Here is a 15261-nt window from a genome sequence, read left to right as displayed (position 1 = left end):
TAAAATTATAATGAACAGAGGGCTGAAATTTTAACAACAGATACATGAAGATCTTCAATTTGTATCCTCCAAGTTTTACATTCTGAAACATCCCACAACAAAAGTTATAGTAAAAAATGCCAAGTTGACCTACTTGATGAGCATTCAGGATACCTAATTTCCTTCGACCATATCTCTGAAATTATAGTGAACCAAGGTCTGAAATTTTAACCACATGTACATGAGGATCCTCCAAGTTTCAGTCTGAAACATTCCAAAAGAAAGTTATAGCAAAAACGCCAATATGAATCATTCACCCAATAAATCATATTTTTGCTTCTCCCTTTAGACTCCAATAATCACCCTAAAAATGATTCCTCAACTCCTCTTGCGACCTCAAATCTCTTCTTGCTTGGATTATATATCCCCTTTATTTATAGTGTTTATACATTCACTTATGGGGCTAACTTGTAAAGCTGGTTGGGTCAGCCTTCATGTACTTTGGTTGTGTCGTCTTGACGAAATCTTTCATACCTCCTCATTCCTATGGAATTAGCGGGAGTGCCATATACCATTTGAAAGATCTCGAAATAAGCTTTCCAACCATATATCCTATGCTCCCCTTTGAGATAGGTAATGGAAGTAGGGTATCCAAATGGGGCACCAAAAGTCCAAAAAAATATTTCCAACAATCTTCATTTCCAATCATTATCTTGGACATGAGTATTCTCCCCTAACTTTGACATCAATGACAAAAATATTTCCAACAATAGTAATGTATTTATGTTAAATTGCAACAAGAAAGGCTTCATTTAACTTGTGCCTTAGTCAAATGCAGAAATTCAAATTTCCACATCAGTAGGATGACTTGAGTTGCAGTTAGCAGGAGTGACATGGCCAAGTCACTTAGTTAAGTCAGTGAATTCGAGTTTGTGGGCAAGAAGTAGAGTTGTGCATGAGTTGATTGCTAAGATATAGCAATCTAGTGGAGTTATAGTTAGTGAAACTCAGTTATCTGAGCTCTAGTCATGAATAGAGTTAGTATGAGTTCAGTTGAGTAGTTGTAACTGTTGTTAACTCACTGATCTCTCAGTTAACTAGTCAATTTACTAAAAATAGCCCTATTCATGCATGGAATTCGAATTGCCTAGTTGAGTGGAGGAAAAAGGCATCAATGTAATCATTATTGTATACTAGTGAGTGTACAGTGTTTGCATGTAGCAGGTGAGAAATTTCGAATAGCATATTTTTGGTGCACGTATTTTCTTCAAGGCAGGAACAATGTCCTTCGATGGATTGAGGCTTGAGTATGCAATGTAGGGCACTTCGAATTTCATAGCTTGGAAAGACAGAATGGAAGTTTTGTTGGATGGCAATGGAGTATTGGAGTACACACAAACTGATATTCCAAAACTAGCAACATCAAATGCACAGCAACTGGCTCAGTGGAAGAAAGACACAACAAAAGCTAGAAGGATTATCCTGGAGAGAGTCAAAAACCATGTGGTTTCGAGTTTGCATGGCAAGTAGACTACTTATGCAATTTGCAAAACCCGCATAGAGTTATTCGAAAGCATAAGTGATGTCAGGAAATTGGCATTCAAAGATAAGCTCAAGAACATTCGAATGTAGAAAAATCAAACCATTGTTCAGTACCTATCCAGATTCACTCAGGTCAGAGACAAACTTGGAGTAGGAGAAACTATGCCACCATCTAAACTAGTGAGCTTAGCACTCCTTGGTCTTCTGAAGTCTTGGCATAGTTATCAGGATTCATTTAATGGAAGAGACAAGCTCCCAAATTGTGAGACTTTGGTCTGACTTGGTGCAGGAGGAGATTAGAAGAAACACTAGAGATGGAGTCTCATCTAGATCTGATGAGGGAGAAGATTGTGCTCTAGTTGGCAAAGGAAAGAATGCTAAAGGCAAGAAGGCCCAATGTGAAGCAGAATCCAGCCACAACCATGGCAAGAAGAAAGAGCTCAGTAAAATTAAATGATTTTACTGCCAAGAGTATGGGCACTATGCAACCAAGTGTCCACACAAGAAATCCAGTAAGGAACCTGCAGCAGCAACAGCAGGAGATGCTCTCACATCACAATTCGAGTTGGCTTTCACCCTCATTGCTTGTATGGCAAGCACAGTACGAGGGAGTGAATGGTACCTACACTCTGGTGCTTCATTTCATATGACAGGGAATAAGGAGTTCTTCAACAACCAAGGACCTACAAGTACCCATAGAGCTTGGAGATGATGGGAGATATAGTACCAAAGGGATTGGCATTGCCACCTTTAAGAGGGGGTCAGGCTCTCATCTTCACCTAAACAATGTAATGTATGTGTCTGGTCTAAAGAAAAATCTAGTTTTTGCAATTGTACTTGAAGACAGAGGATATGATGTGGTGTTCAGTACTAAGTAGAGGAAAGGCATATCTGAAGCATGTTGCTACTGGACAAGTAAAACAAATTGGTGTTTGAGTTAAAAATCTCTACAAGCTAGAGGTAGATTTCTCCATGCATGCAGCTATACCTCCAGGAGTGAGGTGGGTCGATGTAGAGCCTTAGTCCCAGAGTTGCAAAGATTTGGGTAGGGTCCATAGGAGAGCAGTAGCAGTAGCAGTTGCAGTATACTCTTATCATGGATCATTACCCTTGCTACAAGGGCCAATAGTATTCAATAGCAGAAGGATCAATGTCAGTTGATACAGTCAGATCTTGAACCATAGTGCAAAGGCTAGTAGCAATCACAGACTCAGGAGACAGTTGCATTATAGAGAAAGTTGATTATGTATTTTGGATGCTTCTCAGTTGCAGTTGTTGCAATAGCAACAACAACCGTGAGAGCGAGTGTTAGTTGTGTTACAGTACATTCCTACAGAGGAGTAGGATTGGGGTTGTTCAAAACCCTTTTTTTGCTAAGAGGGAGTGTTAAATTGTAGCAAGAAAAGGCTTCATTTGACTTGTGCCTTAGTCGAATGGAGAAATTTGAATTTCCACATCAACAGGATGACTTGATTGCAGTTAGCAGGAGTGACCTAGCCAAGTGACTTAGTTAAGTCAATCAATTCGAATTTGTGGGCAAGAAGTAGAGTTGTGCATGAGTTGATTGCTAAGATCTAGCAATCTAGTGGAGTTATACTAAGAGAAACTCAGTTATCTGAGCTCTAGTCATGAATAGAGTCAGTATGATTTCAATTGATTGTTAACTCGCTGATCTCTCAGTTAACTAGATAATTGACTAAAAATTGTTGAAATATGTAACTAGGTTTGATCTTCATAATGACATGTGTAATCATGATTTTTATTGTAAAGAAAGAAAAATATTATTATTGTCATTCTTGAGGCATGGGTTTCATGCTCAAGGGAAGAAAAAATTAGGTCAAGCACCATTGAGTGCTTCTATGGCTTGTCTTTGAGTCAACGAGTCATAAGAGTCATTGTCATGTATGAAAGACCCTTTTGGGCATGTTACATATCGTAAAGAAAAATTATTTGAGTCAAATTAGAGTCAAAAGCCCTCCAAAACCTTGTCATGGTGCCTCAAGCAAGTCGGCCTCAAGGAAGCAATTTGTACCCCTGAAAAACCTATATATAAGAAGGAACAAAACCTCATTTGGACACACCAACAAAGCAAGTTTGATCTCCTCAAGAAGAAGTTGGAAAAGGACAAAAATCAAGGATAAGAAGAAGAAAAGCAAAATCGAAGTTTTTGGATCTCTCTCTCTCTCTTGCTCTCTCTCTTGTGTTAGGGTTTCTAAAGTTTTTGGGAAAAATCGAGTTGTTGGAAAGTTGTTGGGCAAGTCAAGTGTTGTAAAGTCGCTGGGCAAGTCGAAGTACTATAAAGTTGTTGGGCAATTCAAATTGCCAGAAAGTTGTTGGGGTCGAAGTTGCAGAAGAAACTGTTGGGGTCAAAACTGCAAAAAAAATTGTTGGGGTCAAGGTTGCTAAAGAAGTTGTTGGGGTCGAAATTGTTGAAAAGAAAGTTCATCAAGGAGAAAGCTTGACTTGATCTTGGAAGGGTCTTTGTCAAGGGTCTTAGGTCTTGGAATTCGTCATTTAAAGATTCTATAAGAAGAGAAAATTTCTTGTGGGTTTTCCTCTCAAGAGGAGAGGTTTTGGCCCTGGTTGATCGCCTACATCTTGTGTCCCCTTGTCTCATTCTTCTTTATGATTTGGTAGTTGTTTGATGATAAGAACACTAAATATAATCAAGAGAAAGAAGAAGCTAATTAAGTTAAGTAAAAATACATCACAAACAGTTATCAGAGCAAAAGAAATCACATAATCTACCCTAGATTTTTCAACATTGTATCAGAGCTAGGGTGACAAGACAAGGAAAGGCAGCTTGAAGAAGGAAGACATCAAAGAGGACATCGAACCATCAAAAGTCGAACAATCTAAGGAGCATCAAGAAGGACTGCCCATTTCAAGGATCACACTATCTAGAAGTAACAACAAGAGGAAGACCTCAAGGACCCCACCTCCACTAAAAGAAAGAAGGTATACACATTGAAGCATCTTCAAGTATCTACATCAAAGAAGCAAAGCAATCAAGGTGTTCACCCTCTATTTGAACCAAGAATCTCATCACAAGCATATTTGAAGGGACATCTCTAGAAGAAGCATTGTCGTCTTCAAGGAAGCAAACATCATCATCAAAATCATGAAGGCCGATATCACCATAAAAGGAGAGCAATAAGTTGGTTGGGTCATCAAATTTCCTTGCATGGAAGAAGAAGGAATATTTGATCCTCATAGAAAATAAAATCATTGGACATATTAAGGGTTCAATTGTCGAACCACCAAAAGAAGAAGTTGAAGCTCTAGCAAAGTATATGAAGGGGGAAATAAGTGCTCAAATAATCCTTATAGAATCAATCAAGGATTCCATCATCCCTTATGTGGCAAAATTAGAGACGTCAAAAGACATCTATAACAAAGTGGTAGAATTATTCTCCATAAGCACTGTAGGAGAAGTGATATCAATGACAACCGAGCTCTACAAGATGAAGATATCAAAGGAAGAAGGAATGGCCTCATACTTTATGAGGTTATCTCAAATAAAGAGATGACCACCATTGTGCTCAATGCACTACCGAAGGAATGGGGCAACTTTGTATCAAGCATCTATGGAAAGAAGGAATCCACCCCATTCAATGAACTTTGGTCATTATGTAAGATTGAGGAAACAAGACTAAAGGAAAAAAGTGATGTGGGATCAAATGAGCAAGTTCAAGCATTTCTTGCCATGGCTAGAAGAAAAGGAAGAAAGAATTGAAGCCCATATCACTGAAGCAGTAGAAGAACCTGATGAGAAAAAAATCTAAGAAGGAAGGAATAGATCTTCACTATTAAGGTCTCTCAGGTACATAGCAAGGAAATTTAGAAGGTGAAAAGACCTCTATTATGATTAAGGGATTACTTTCAAGCTCAGAAGCATTGTAAGTATGATAGGATGCATCATATTAGGGGATGGCATCATATTAGAAACATACGATTGAAGAAAGAGCTCATGACATCACTATAGAAGCTTGAAAGGATAGTTGAAGTAAAAGTCTACATGATTGTAGCTCATACCGAATAGTAATATGATTGGAAGAAAGTCATCTAGCATAGAAAGAAATCATCATTCATAATATATAGGAAGGAGTATTTGCAAGATGAGGATAATCAAGATCCTCCATTGGAATCTTCATTAGACAGTTCACCTCTACTTGAAATAAGCAAGTGTCTCGTTCATGGTCTACATCCCACCTTGTGTGGGATCTTTTGTTTAGAAGGATGATGGTGTTGGACACAGATTGTCATTGATGTCAATATGGCAATATTTGAGGAGCAGATAGAGACGAGAGGAGCACACAGAGCCGAAGAAGAGGAGCACACAGAACCATCAGAGCAGGTGGAGAGTGAAGCAGGGGAGCTCTACGATTCTTTTTTGGTGGGAAGCTGAAGCTGCTTATTCGCGTTTTTTCAGGAATACTTGGTTTTTAGAAAACCATGGGTAAAGAGAAGACCCACATCAATATTGTGGTCATAGGACATGTCGACTCTGGCAAGTCCACCACTACCGGTCATCTTATTTACAAGCTTGGTGGTATCGACAAGCATGTGATCGAGCGTTTTGAGAAGGAAGCTGCGGAAATGAACAAAAGGTCATTCAACTATGCCTGGGTTCTTGACAAGCTTGACGCTGAGCGCGAGCATGGTATTACTATTGACATTGCTCTCTGGAAGTTTGAGACAACCAAGTATTACTGTACCGTCATTGATGCACTAGGCCATCGTGACTTTATCAAGAACATGATTACGGGTACATCACAGGCCAATTGTGTTGTTTTGATTATTGATTCTACCACCGCAGGTTAACGAGCGGGAGGACGGGCGGGAGAGTGAATGTGAGCCGTCGGATCAAAGAGTAGCAGATCCAACGGTCGTCGCACGCGAAAGACGCACGGAGATTAACGCGTGGGAGAACAGCGGTTTCAGGCGGCAGGCGGTTTCCCCGCATCACTTGCCGGGGCTCAACGATATCCGTATACGATGGCGCGATCCCGTAAGATCACAATGGGTGGCAGACAAAAACCACTGCTCGCGCGGGTTAACGTGCGCGTAAGTTGCGCGATCGGGGCTTGCAACTACCGTCTGATCGTGCGACGAACGGTCAGATGACGAGGAAAGTGCGCGGGGTTTAACACCGCCCCCGCAAGTTAACGTGCGTGCAAGTCGCGCGATCGAGGCTTGCGACTACCGTCCGATTGTGCGACGGACGGTCAGATGACGAGGAAAGTGCGCGGGGTTTAATCGTGCGGTAAACATAGCGGAGACCGTCGGATCGTGGGCGATCGACGGTGGAGATCAAGGCGGGTTCAATCGCATGGGTTTCCGACTGTTATGACAGGGAAATGGTGAATTTGAGGATTTGGCGAGGAATGGTGACTTTTCACTGAGTTATAGAGTAAAAATGGAGGTAGCAGGGTTTATTTGATCCTCGAGTTGTTGGATTATAGCAGAGCTAACAATTGTAATTCGGCCTCTCTTCCGCATTAACGTGACCTGTAAGAATTTGATGAATCCAAATAGACAGAGGAAGCCATGGATCGGGAAGCTGAAAGATCAAGCGAGTCAGAGGAAACGACAGCAACCAAGGAGGAAGCCAAAAAGGCGGTGGAAAGTGGAAACGATCAGTCAGAGGTGCCTGAAACACATAAAAATAGAAACACAAGGTGAAGTGTTGCTAGTGTATGCATAATTTGTAAGAGAGGAAGCCGAAGAACAGGCAAGAGGCAGGAGAGACCAAAGAAGCAGGAGAACTGGAGAGAGGCAGAAGCTCAGCAAGGTTGGGTGTAGAAAACTGCAACAAAACAATTGATACTAAGATTGGGTTGGAGCCCAAGAGGTTGGAGCCTCAGAACTGAACAGGACTAGAGTCATTAGGGGTAGGTGCTCCTAAGTGCAAAACCACTGCAAAACAGAGTTGGTGCTCTAGAGGTTGGAGCCTCACTGAAGTCCAAGTTGGAGCTTGGAAACTATTCACAGTAAGATATATATTTATATTGTATTTATTTCATTATATTGTCTTGAGTTTTTTAATAAAAGCATTTATTCCAGCTACTGGTTTCTGTGTTCTGTGTATACATATACCTATCTATATATGCTTTTGGCAATCACTAAAATAAAAATTGTAAGAAAAACTGATTCACCCCCCCTCTCAGTATTTCCAACAGATGGTATGATGACAAAGGAGTGCAGCATGTCAAGTACTTTCAAGCAAGGAAAGGAACCTGCCAAAGTAGGTCCAGATGACCAAAACGAGAAAAGAGGTATGTATGCATGCATTTGATAGATTAAGTCATGTCATCATATAGTTGCAAATAGCATGGGTAAATGCTCTATCTCATGAGCATGATCGAAAAAGAAGGATCTCTTCCTTTAGAAAGATGCATGAAGGCATATACCTTGAACTAGTTCACATATTGATAAAATGAAGTCAATGTAATATGTCCTCATATGGAATATGTCGTAGTTGACAAGATGAAGGAACTATGTATGGAAGTTCCTAGGGAACAATATGTGAAGAAAGGAAGGAGAGTCTGTGAAAGATACAACTATGGTCACATAAGATAAGATAAGTGATCAACATCACAATGACTAAAAGAATTGGCTATGATCTCCATAGAAAGGATATGAAGAATATGTCGTAGTTGACAAGATGAAGGAACTATGTATGGAAGTTCCTAGGGAACAATATGTGAAGAAAGGAAGGAGAGTCCGTGAAAGATACAACTATGGTCACATAAGATAAGATAAGTGATCAACATCCAATGACTAAAAGAATTGGCTATGATCTCCATAGAAAGGATATGAAGAATATGTCGTAGTTGACAAGATGAAGGAACTATGTATGGAAGTTCCTAGGGAACAATATGTGAAGAAAGGAAGGAGAGTCCGTGAAAGATACAACTATGGTCACATAAGATAAGATAAGTGATCAACATTCAATGACTAAAATAATTGGCTGTGATCTCCATAGAAAGGATATGAAGACTTTGATAAAGTCTGTAAAGAAAAGAGACCCTTGACATAGAAAGGCTTGAAGATATATTTATGAATGTGCAGGATGTTGATGTTGCAAGAAGCAGATGTCATAATGAAAGGCCATCACAAAAGGTAACTTTGATTTGATGTTCATTTTTTACTTTTGAACAACATCTGGATGGGTTGATACAGGGCTACCAAAAGAAAGTGGTAGATGTCACCTACAACTAGCACTCATGTGGTTGGATGGAAGATCCTGAAAGAAACATGACTTGAAAGAGGTAGTTGTATGAAGAAAAGCCAAATGTGGACTGGAAGATCACTTTCTGATAAAAAGAAGGATGACATGACTATTGGTTCAATCCTATGGTTCATTGAAGGAAAGTTATGGGTGGTCAACGCTCTACGGAAAAGAAGTAGAAGATGAACGCTCCATAATGAAGAAGATGAAGTTCATGACATCGAAAGGAGGAGCTCTACTAGCAGTTGATAGTACCATGATCTCCACCAAAGAGTTGTTGAAAAAGTCTCTAGTTAAAAGGGAGCTTGGGTATATTCCTTTTATAGCAATGAGTTGGTCCTCCCTGGTTAAGAGGGAGTGACAGATATGGTTCTCTACTTCATTTGTCATGCACTAGACCAGGGCTAACAACAGTAAGTCTTAGTGAAGGCCATGAGGAGAGATAGACACATCATTCTTGTCTTCTTATTGTGAATAAAGAATGGAGGATTGGGTAAGCATCTGAGATTGATTTTGATACTCTTTGAGGATGTGGTAGGGCATCCAAGATGTAAGAGTAGTCGAAGAAGAAATTACTTGAGGACATGTTATTCCAAGATAGGAATTGTCCTAAAAGGACGTACCCTATGAACACCTGGGTGGGGTATGTGCCTTAAGAGACAATAATGATGGTGTCTGTTAGTCATTGGTCTTACTAGCATTGTGCTCTGATCTTGTGGAGAGATAGAGTTGTTAGTCAAGGCCTTGCTATGTGACAATGTTGGTTGGTATGATAAGATAGCTTATGAGATGGTTTACCAATCCGACTCTTCTTATGAGAATGTAACTAGGTTTGGTCTTCATAATGATGTAATCATGATGTTATGTATTTATTGTATATATATATATATATATATATATATATATATGTCATTCTTGAGGCATGGGTTTCATGCTCAAGGGGCATTTATTTTTAGTTCAAGCACCCATTGAGTGCTTCTAGGGCTTGTCTTTGAGTCAACAAGTCATAAGAGTCATTGTCATGTATGAACGACTCTTTTGGGCCTGTTACATATTGTAAAGAAAATTTTATTTGAGTCAAATTAGAGTCAAAGACCCTCCAAGACTTTGTCATGGTGCCTCAAGCAAGTCGGCCTACATAAAATATCAAGTCGGCCTCAAGGAAACAATTTGTATCCCTAGAAAGCCTATATATAAGAAGGAACTCAACCTCATTTGGACACACCAACAAAGCAAGTTTGATCTCCTCAAAAAAGAATCTAGAAAAGGAAGAAAATCAAGGATAAGAAGAAGAAAAGCAAGATCAAAGTTTTTGGATCTCTCTCTCTTTCTTGTGTTAAGGTTTCTAAAGTTGCTAGGCAAAATCGAGTTGTTGGAAAGTTGTTGGGCAAGTCGAAGTGTTGGAAAGTTGATGGGCAAGTCGAAATGTTGGAAAGTTGTTGGGTAAGTTCAAATGCTGGAAAGTTGTTGGGCAAGTGGAAGTACTAAAAAGTTGTTAGGCAAGTCGAACTGTTGGAATGTTGTTGGGGTTAAAGTTGCAGAAGAAACTGTTGGGGTTGAAGTTGCAGAAGAAACTGTCGGAGTCGAAATTGCACAAGAAACTGTTGGGGTCGAAATTGTTGCAAAGAAAACTCATCAAGGAGAAAGGTTGGCTTGGTCTTGGAGGGGTCTTTGTCAAGGGTCTTCGTCTTGCAATTCGTCATTTGAAGATTTTATAAGAAGAGAAGAATTCTTGTGGGTTTTCCTCTCAAGAGGAGAGGTTTTGGCCCTGGTTGATCACCCACATCTTGTGTCCTCTTTTCTCATTGTTTTTTATGATTTGGTAGTTTTTTTATGATAAGAACACAAAATACAATCAAGAGAAAGGAGAAGCTAATTAAGTTGAGTAAAAATACATCACAAACAGTTACAAAAGCAAGAGAAATCACCTAATCTAGCTGCCCTAGATTTCTCAACAAAGAAAGCCCTAGTCATGCATAGAATTCGAATTGCCTAGTTGATCGGAGGAAAAAGGCATCAATGTAATCATTATTGTATACTAGTGAGTGTAAAGTGATTGCATGTAGTAGGTGAGGAACTCTCTTGGGATTAAGCAAGCAAATAGGGGTTCTTCCTATTCTTTAGAAGCAAGAAGTGCACAAAGAAATAGGAGGAAGCAAGAGGCCTATTTTGGCTAAGTATTGGCCAGAGCAAACTCAAAAGGAGATCAGTATTGCAGTGCAGGTTGAGCTTCAAGGATTGAAGCTGTCATTGTAATATATCAAAGTTCTCATCTGATATAATACAAACAGAGGGGTTTTTCCCAGTTGGGTTCCCCGGGAAAAATACTATGTTAATTGTGATTGAATGATTGCATGTGTTTCTATTGTATGCTTTCATTTCTGCAAATTGAGTAGAAGAAATTTGTGTCTATTGATCTCAGTCTGATTTCATTAGCAGCTGCAAATTTCAAACTATTTCTACAGTTTCTTCCCAGAATTACCTTGCCTTTAGCAATCATATCACTAATATAACTTACTGTGCTTTCTAGCCCCATTGATATATTTTGGTCCCTTGTTAATAAAATTTATTTTTCTTTAATTTTCTCTCTTTCTAGCTATGAACAACTTGTGTATTATTTGAAACAAATTAGATAAAATATCATCATTGCTTGCTTGGGGCATAGCAGGCAACAGGCATAAATGCCAGTATTCCTACCTCTAGTTTTAAGGGATTAAACAATCAGCAAACCAGTTAGCATATTTTGAACGACAAAAACACTTTAACAGAAATTAAAAAAACCAAGACATCTTCCATTCTCTTGTTTGGCACACACTAATCAAAGTACATTAAATTGCATTCAATATGCTTTCACATTATTTATGCAGACTGATTATTTATTTATGTCAGAACATTAGCAGAAACGAGGCCTCAAATAGAAAAATCACATCAAAAGGAATTCATTTCATCTATCAACAAACATGCGCACAAATGAAAACGGAAGTAACTAACAATGGACCAAATCAAAAAAATTATTGTTCCATTTGGAATTCAGTTTATTAGAGTTAAAGCAGAAAATTCAGGCATGACCAATGTGTTTTTTCAATATGAAACGTACTCAGAAAACCTAGTACTATCCTGATTCTTACCTTTTGGCAGCACTCCATTTCTATTTTTAACTGCTTATCATTGCTCCGCTTCATGGACTTTTCAAGGTCTTCCATCCTTCTTTCCATAAACTCAAGATCCTGCAATAAAGATCACACACAACCAGAATTAGACAGAGTGTTAAACATCTGTGCTTTCCTTCCGAAAAGCCCAAGAAGATATAGTCATCGAGTCAGACTTAATCCTGACATATATTGGTGATGTTTAAAATGAATATAATCGTATATGACCATTCAAAGTAAATAACAAACAGTCCAGTTCAGAGTCATTTTTTATTGTTCCAAAGATGTGATTGTTCTTGAATCCACCAGAAATGACAAAATCGTTGAACAGCAGCTTGAACAACTGGATAGATTCACTCACGTAAAGACATCATGGGTTTCATGATGAGATTCCACATCTTGAAGGGGGATCCCTATCTTGGATCAATTTCTGGAATCTCCTTTGAAGTGCCATTTCCCCATCATGAAGAAGAACCAGCCACCTCATCAGAACAGGTGGTTCAATCAGAAGATCTGATTGGGAGGATTGAAAGGTTGAAACTTGATGAGACTTCAATACCATCTCAATCAGTTGAGAAACCTGGACCATCCCGGAAATGTCCAAAGTGGCTCATAAAGACACTTGAAAGTGTTCATCTTGATGAGGAAAGATGGAAGTGATGTAGTAACTCAGATTCAGGTGATAAAATGATATGAATGTTTCATATGATTATGAATTGAATTATCTGCTAACACCGAACCAACTTCCTATGAAGAAGCTGCCTCTCATGATGAGTGGAAAGAAGCCATGCAAAAGGAGCATGATGCTGTCATCAAAAATGGGATGTGGAAGTTGGTAGATCCTCCACTTTGAACTAAACCAATTGCCTACAGGTGGGTGTTGGCATTATGAGATAAGTGTTGTCCTTGATGGCAAACCTCACTGATGACAAATCATAGTACAGAAGGTCAGCAGCAAGGAATTGATGATCAGACTATAAGAAGAAGAGAAAGTTCATACACGCAGGTTCGTTAAGCCCAAGTCGCGTGTACACGCAGGTTGGCTTCAGCAAAAGCGCGTGTATGTGGAAAAGTACCTTTGGTCCATGGCGGTTAGTCCTTGGAAGTTGTGCCTATGGTTTCGGACCATTGTGTCTCGACGGGCGTGTCGATCCCTAGTTTTGAAGTTGATGGTATTGGATTTCTATGGTTTTGGCTCTTGGTATTGAACAAGGCCTAAGGCTATATAAGGAGAAGGAAATCATTAGGCAAGTGTATCTGAAATGTCTTGAATATCTGATGAAGCATTAGATCCAGTATGCAGGGTTATGGGTTGATGATGCATTGCTTGATCTAAGCTAAGGAGAGATCTCACCGGTTGATGGAGAACTAGATCTAAGGAGAGATCGGGATCAAATGGTTTGAAATGAACTATCTTTATGATGCTTATTCTAGATCTACATACTGACGCATGTATTATTCTATAAGTGTTATGAGTATGACTGATGTCTGGTACAGCTGCAAGTTATGAGAAATTATTTTTAGATCTGTACGCGGGTTGTCTTTGGTAAAAGCGCGTATACACGCGGGTTTGATTCATCGAAGTAGCGTATACATTGTAAAGCTTGATATTTGAAGTTGCAGATGGATCTGATGGTTATTACAGAGTTCTGTGTCTGCTCTGTGTTCTGGTGACTGTTGTTAACAGGGTTTCAGTGATTCAGAGTTTGATGATTGTTTTGAGCTTCAATGATAGTTATGGGTCCAGTATGAAAATTGGATGAAAAGTGGCCTTATAGATTATGTGTTGTGCTTCAGTGTATCCAGTCTGAAAATGTATGAAACGTGGTACCTGGAGGTGAGAAGATTGTAGGCAAGCACCTACGTACTAGTATCTAAGCTAGTACAAAAGCTAAAGGAGATCTTTGGAGCATTGTAGCAGGTAGCAGCCTGCGTACTAGTAAATGAATCGGCTAGTACAAGAGCAAAGGGGGTTGTAGCTCCCGTACTGGTATAAGACTGCACCAGTACAAATATTGTAAAAGGATTTTCTTATTAAGAAGAAGATTGAGATGACTTGCAGCAGGTGGTTTTCACCCACATTGGGTTTCCACCTTATATCTTTGTGTTCATGTGTGTGGCTCTTGTGTGATGTTCTGTTCTGTTATTCTGCACCTGTTTACTGTTAATATGCTTAATAATGATCTGATGCATTTACTGAAGATTAAGCTAACTGAATTATAAGATCTCTGGATATACGCGAGTTTCATTAGACACAGTAGCGTGTACACGCGGGTTCACTTAATTGAAGTAGCGTATATGTTTCTGAGTATGAAATTGAAAAGTTTGATTGATCTGATAATACTGATTCACCCCCCCCTCTCAGTATTATTTCCAACAGTGGGTGCACCAGAACAATTCCAAATCAGATGACTCACTTGACAAGCATAAAATGAGGCTTGTGGCAAAAGGATTTGCTCAGAAAAAAGGCATAGACTATGAGGAGATTTTTCCCCACATCAAAATGGGCTACCATTCATGCATTGTTGGCTTTGGCTGCATAGAATTTTGGACAATTCACATAGATGTGAAGAGAGCCTTCTTGAATGGAGACTTGAAACAAAATGTCTACATGTCTCAACTAGACGGATTTTCTATGAAGGGTCAAGAACAGAGAATATGCAAGCTCATCAAGTCTTTGTATGACTTGGCAAGATGTACATGGAGCCACCTATAGCACCAATGGTTCCAAGCGTTAGTGATCTGCTTGTAGGATCAAGGCAAAGGGTAATAATGATGATGAGGAACCTGATCTAGGGTTGATTTTGCCAATATGTTGAAGTGATTTGTTATAGTATCATAATATGGTGTTTTTGGACTCTAGAAGCCATTGAGTGCCTCAATATCTAGGTTCATGTATGTAGCACACTCTGCAATTTTGCTATGCCTACTCTTACATTCTATACATGAGCAAACTTTGCATATTTGGTACCTAATGGTTTTCATTTACATCAATGTACATGAATATATTTACATATTTATGTACATTATAATCAACCAATTCTTCAATGGTCAACCTGGTTCGTTGCCAGTGCAGGTGCAGTTCGAGATTTTAGTTTTTCCTGTTTCAATCCAATTCTCGTTCTAATAACTTTCATGGGACCTAATATCAATCAAATTGGTGCCTTCCAGAAATCAGATCCCTCGGGGTTGAATGATCATTTAGAGAAGGTGCCCTTCTCACAGGGGCAATCCTTCTATCTTCAAAACTAGTTTGTGCAAGCTCCAAGTGTGTATCCTTGGAAAAAATTGGTTGAATTCTAAGGTGTAGAAGAAAGGATAAAAGAAGAAATCAGCGAAGTAATATTAGATTAAATC

At 39.2% G+C, this 15261-nt stretch overlaps 1 protein-coding gene across 1 annotated transcript in view; it reads right to left on the bottom strand.

Annotated features, from left to right (window-relative positions):
• LOC149226057 (GTP binding protein) overlaps positions 1 to 15261 on the bottom strand; it is a 202339-nt gene that overhangs the window by 120371 nt on the left and 66707 nt on the right. The window contains exon 5 of the mRNA XM_089377396.1: positions 11884 to 11982. Coding sequence (XP_089233522.1) covers positions 11884 to 11982 — 99 coding nt within the window. The remainder of the gene's footprint in view (positions 1 to 11883; positions 11983 to 15261) is intronic.

Source organism: Pinus tabuliformis, chromosome J (assembly GCF_031772625.1).
Source record: "Pinus tabuliformis cultivar Carrire ecotype Pingquan chromosome J, CPIR1, whole genome shotgun sequence".
Lineage (NCBI taxonomy): Eukaryota > Viridiplantae > Streptophyta > Pinopsida > Pinales > Pinaceae > Pinus > Pinus tabuliformis.
The sequence above is the reverse complement of the archived record's forward strand: the minus strand, read 5'-3'. Positions and strand labels throughout refer to the sequence as shown.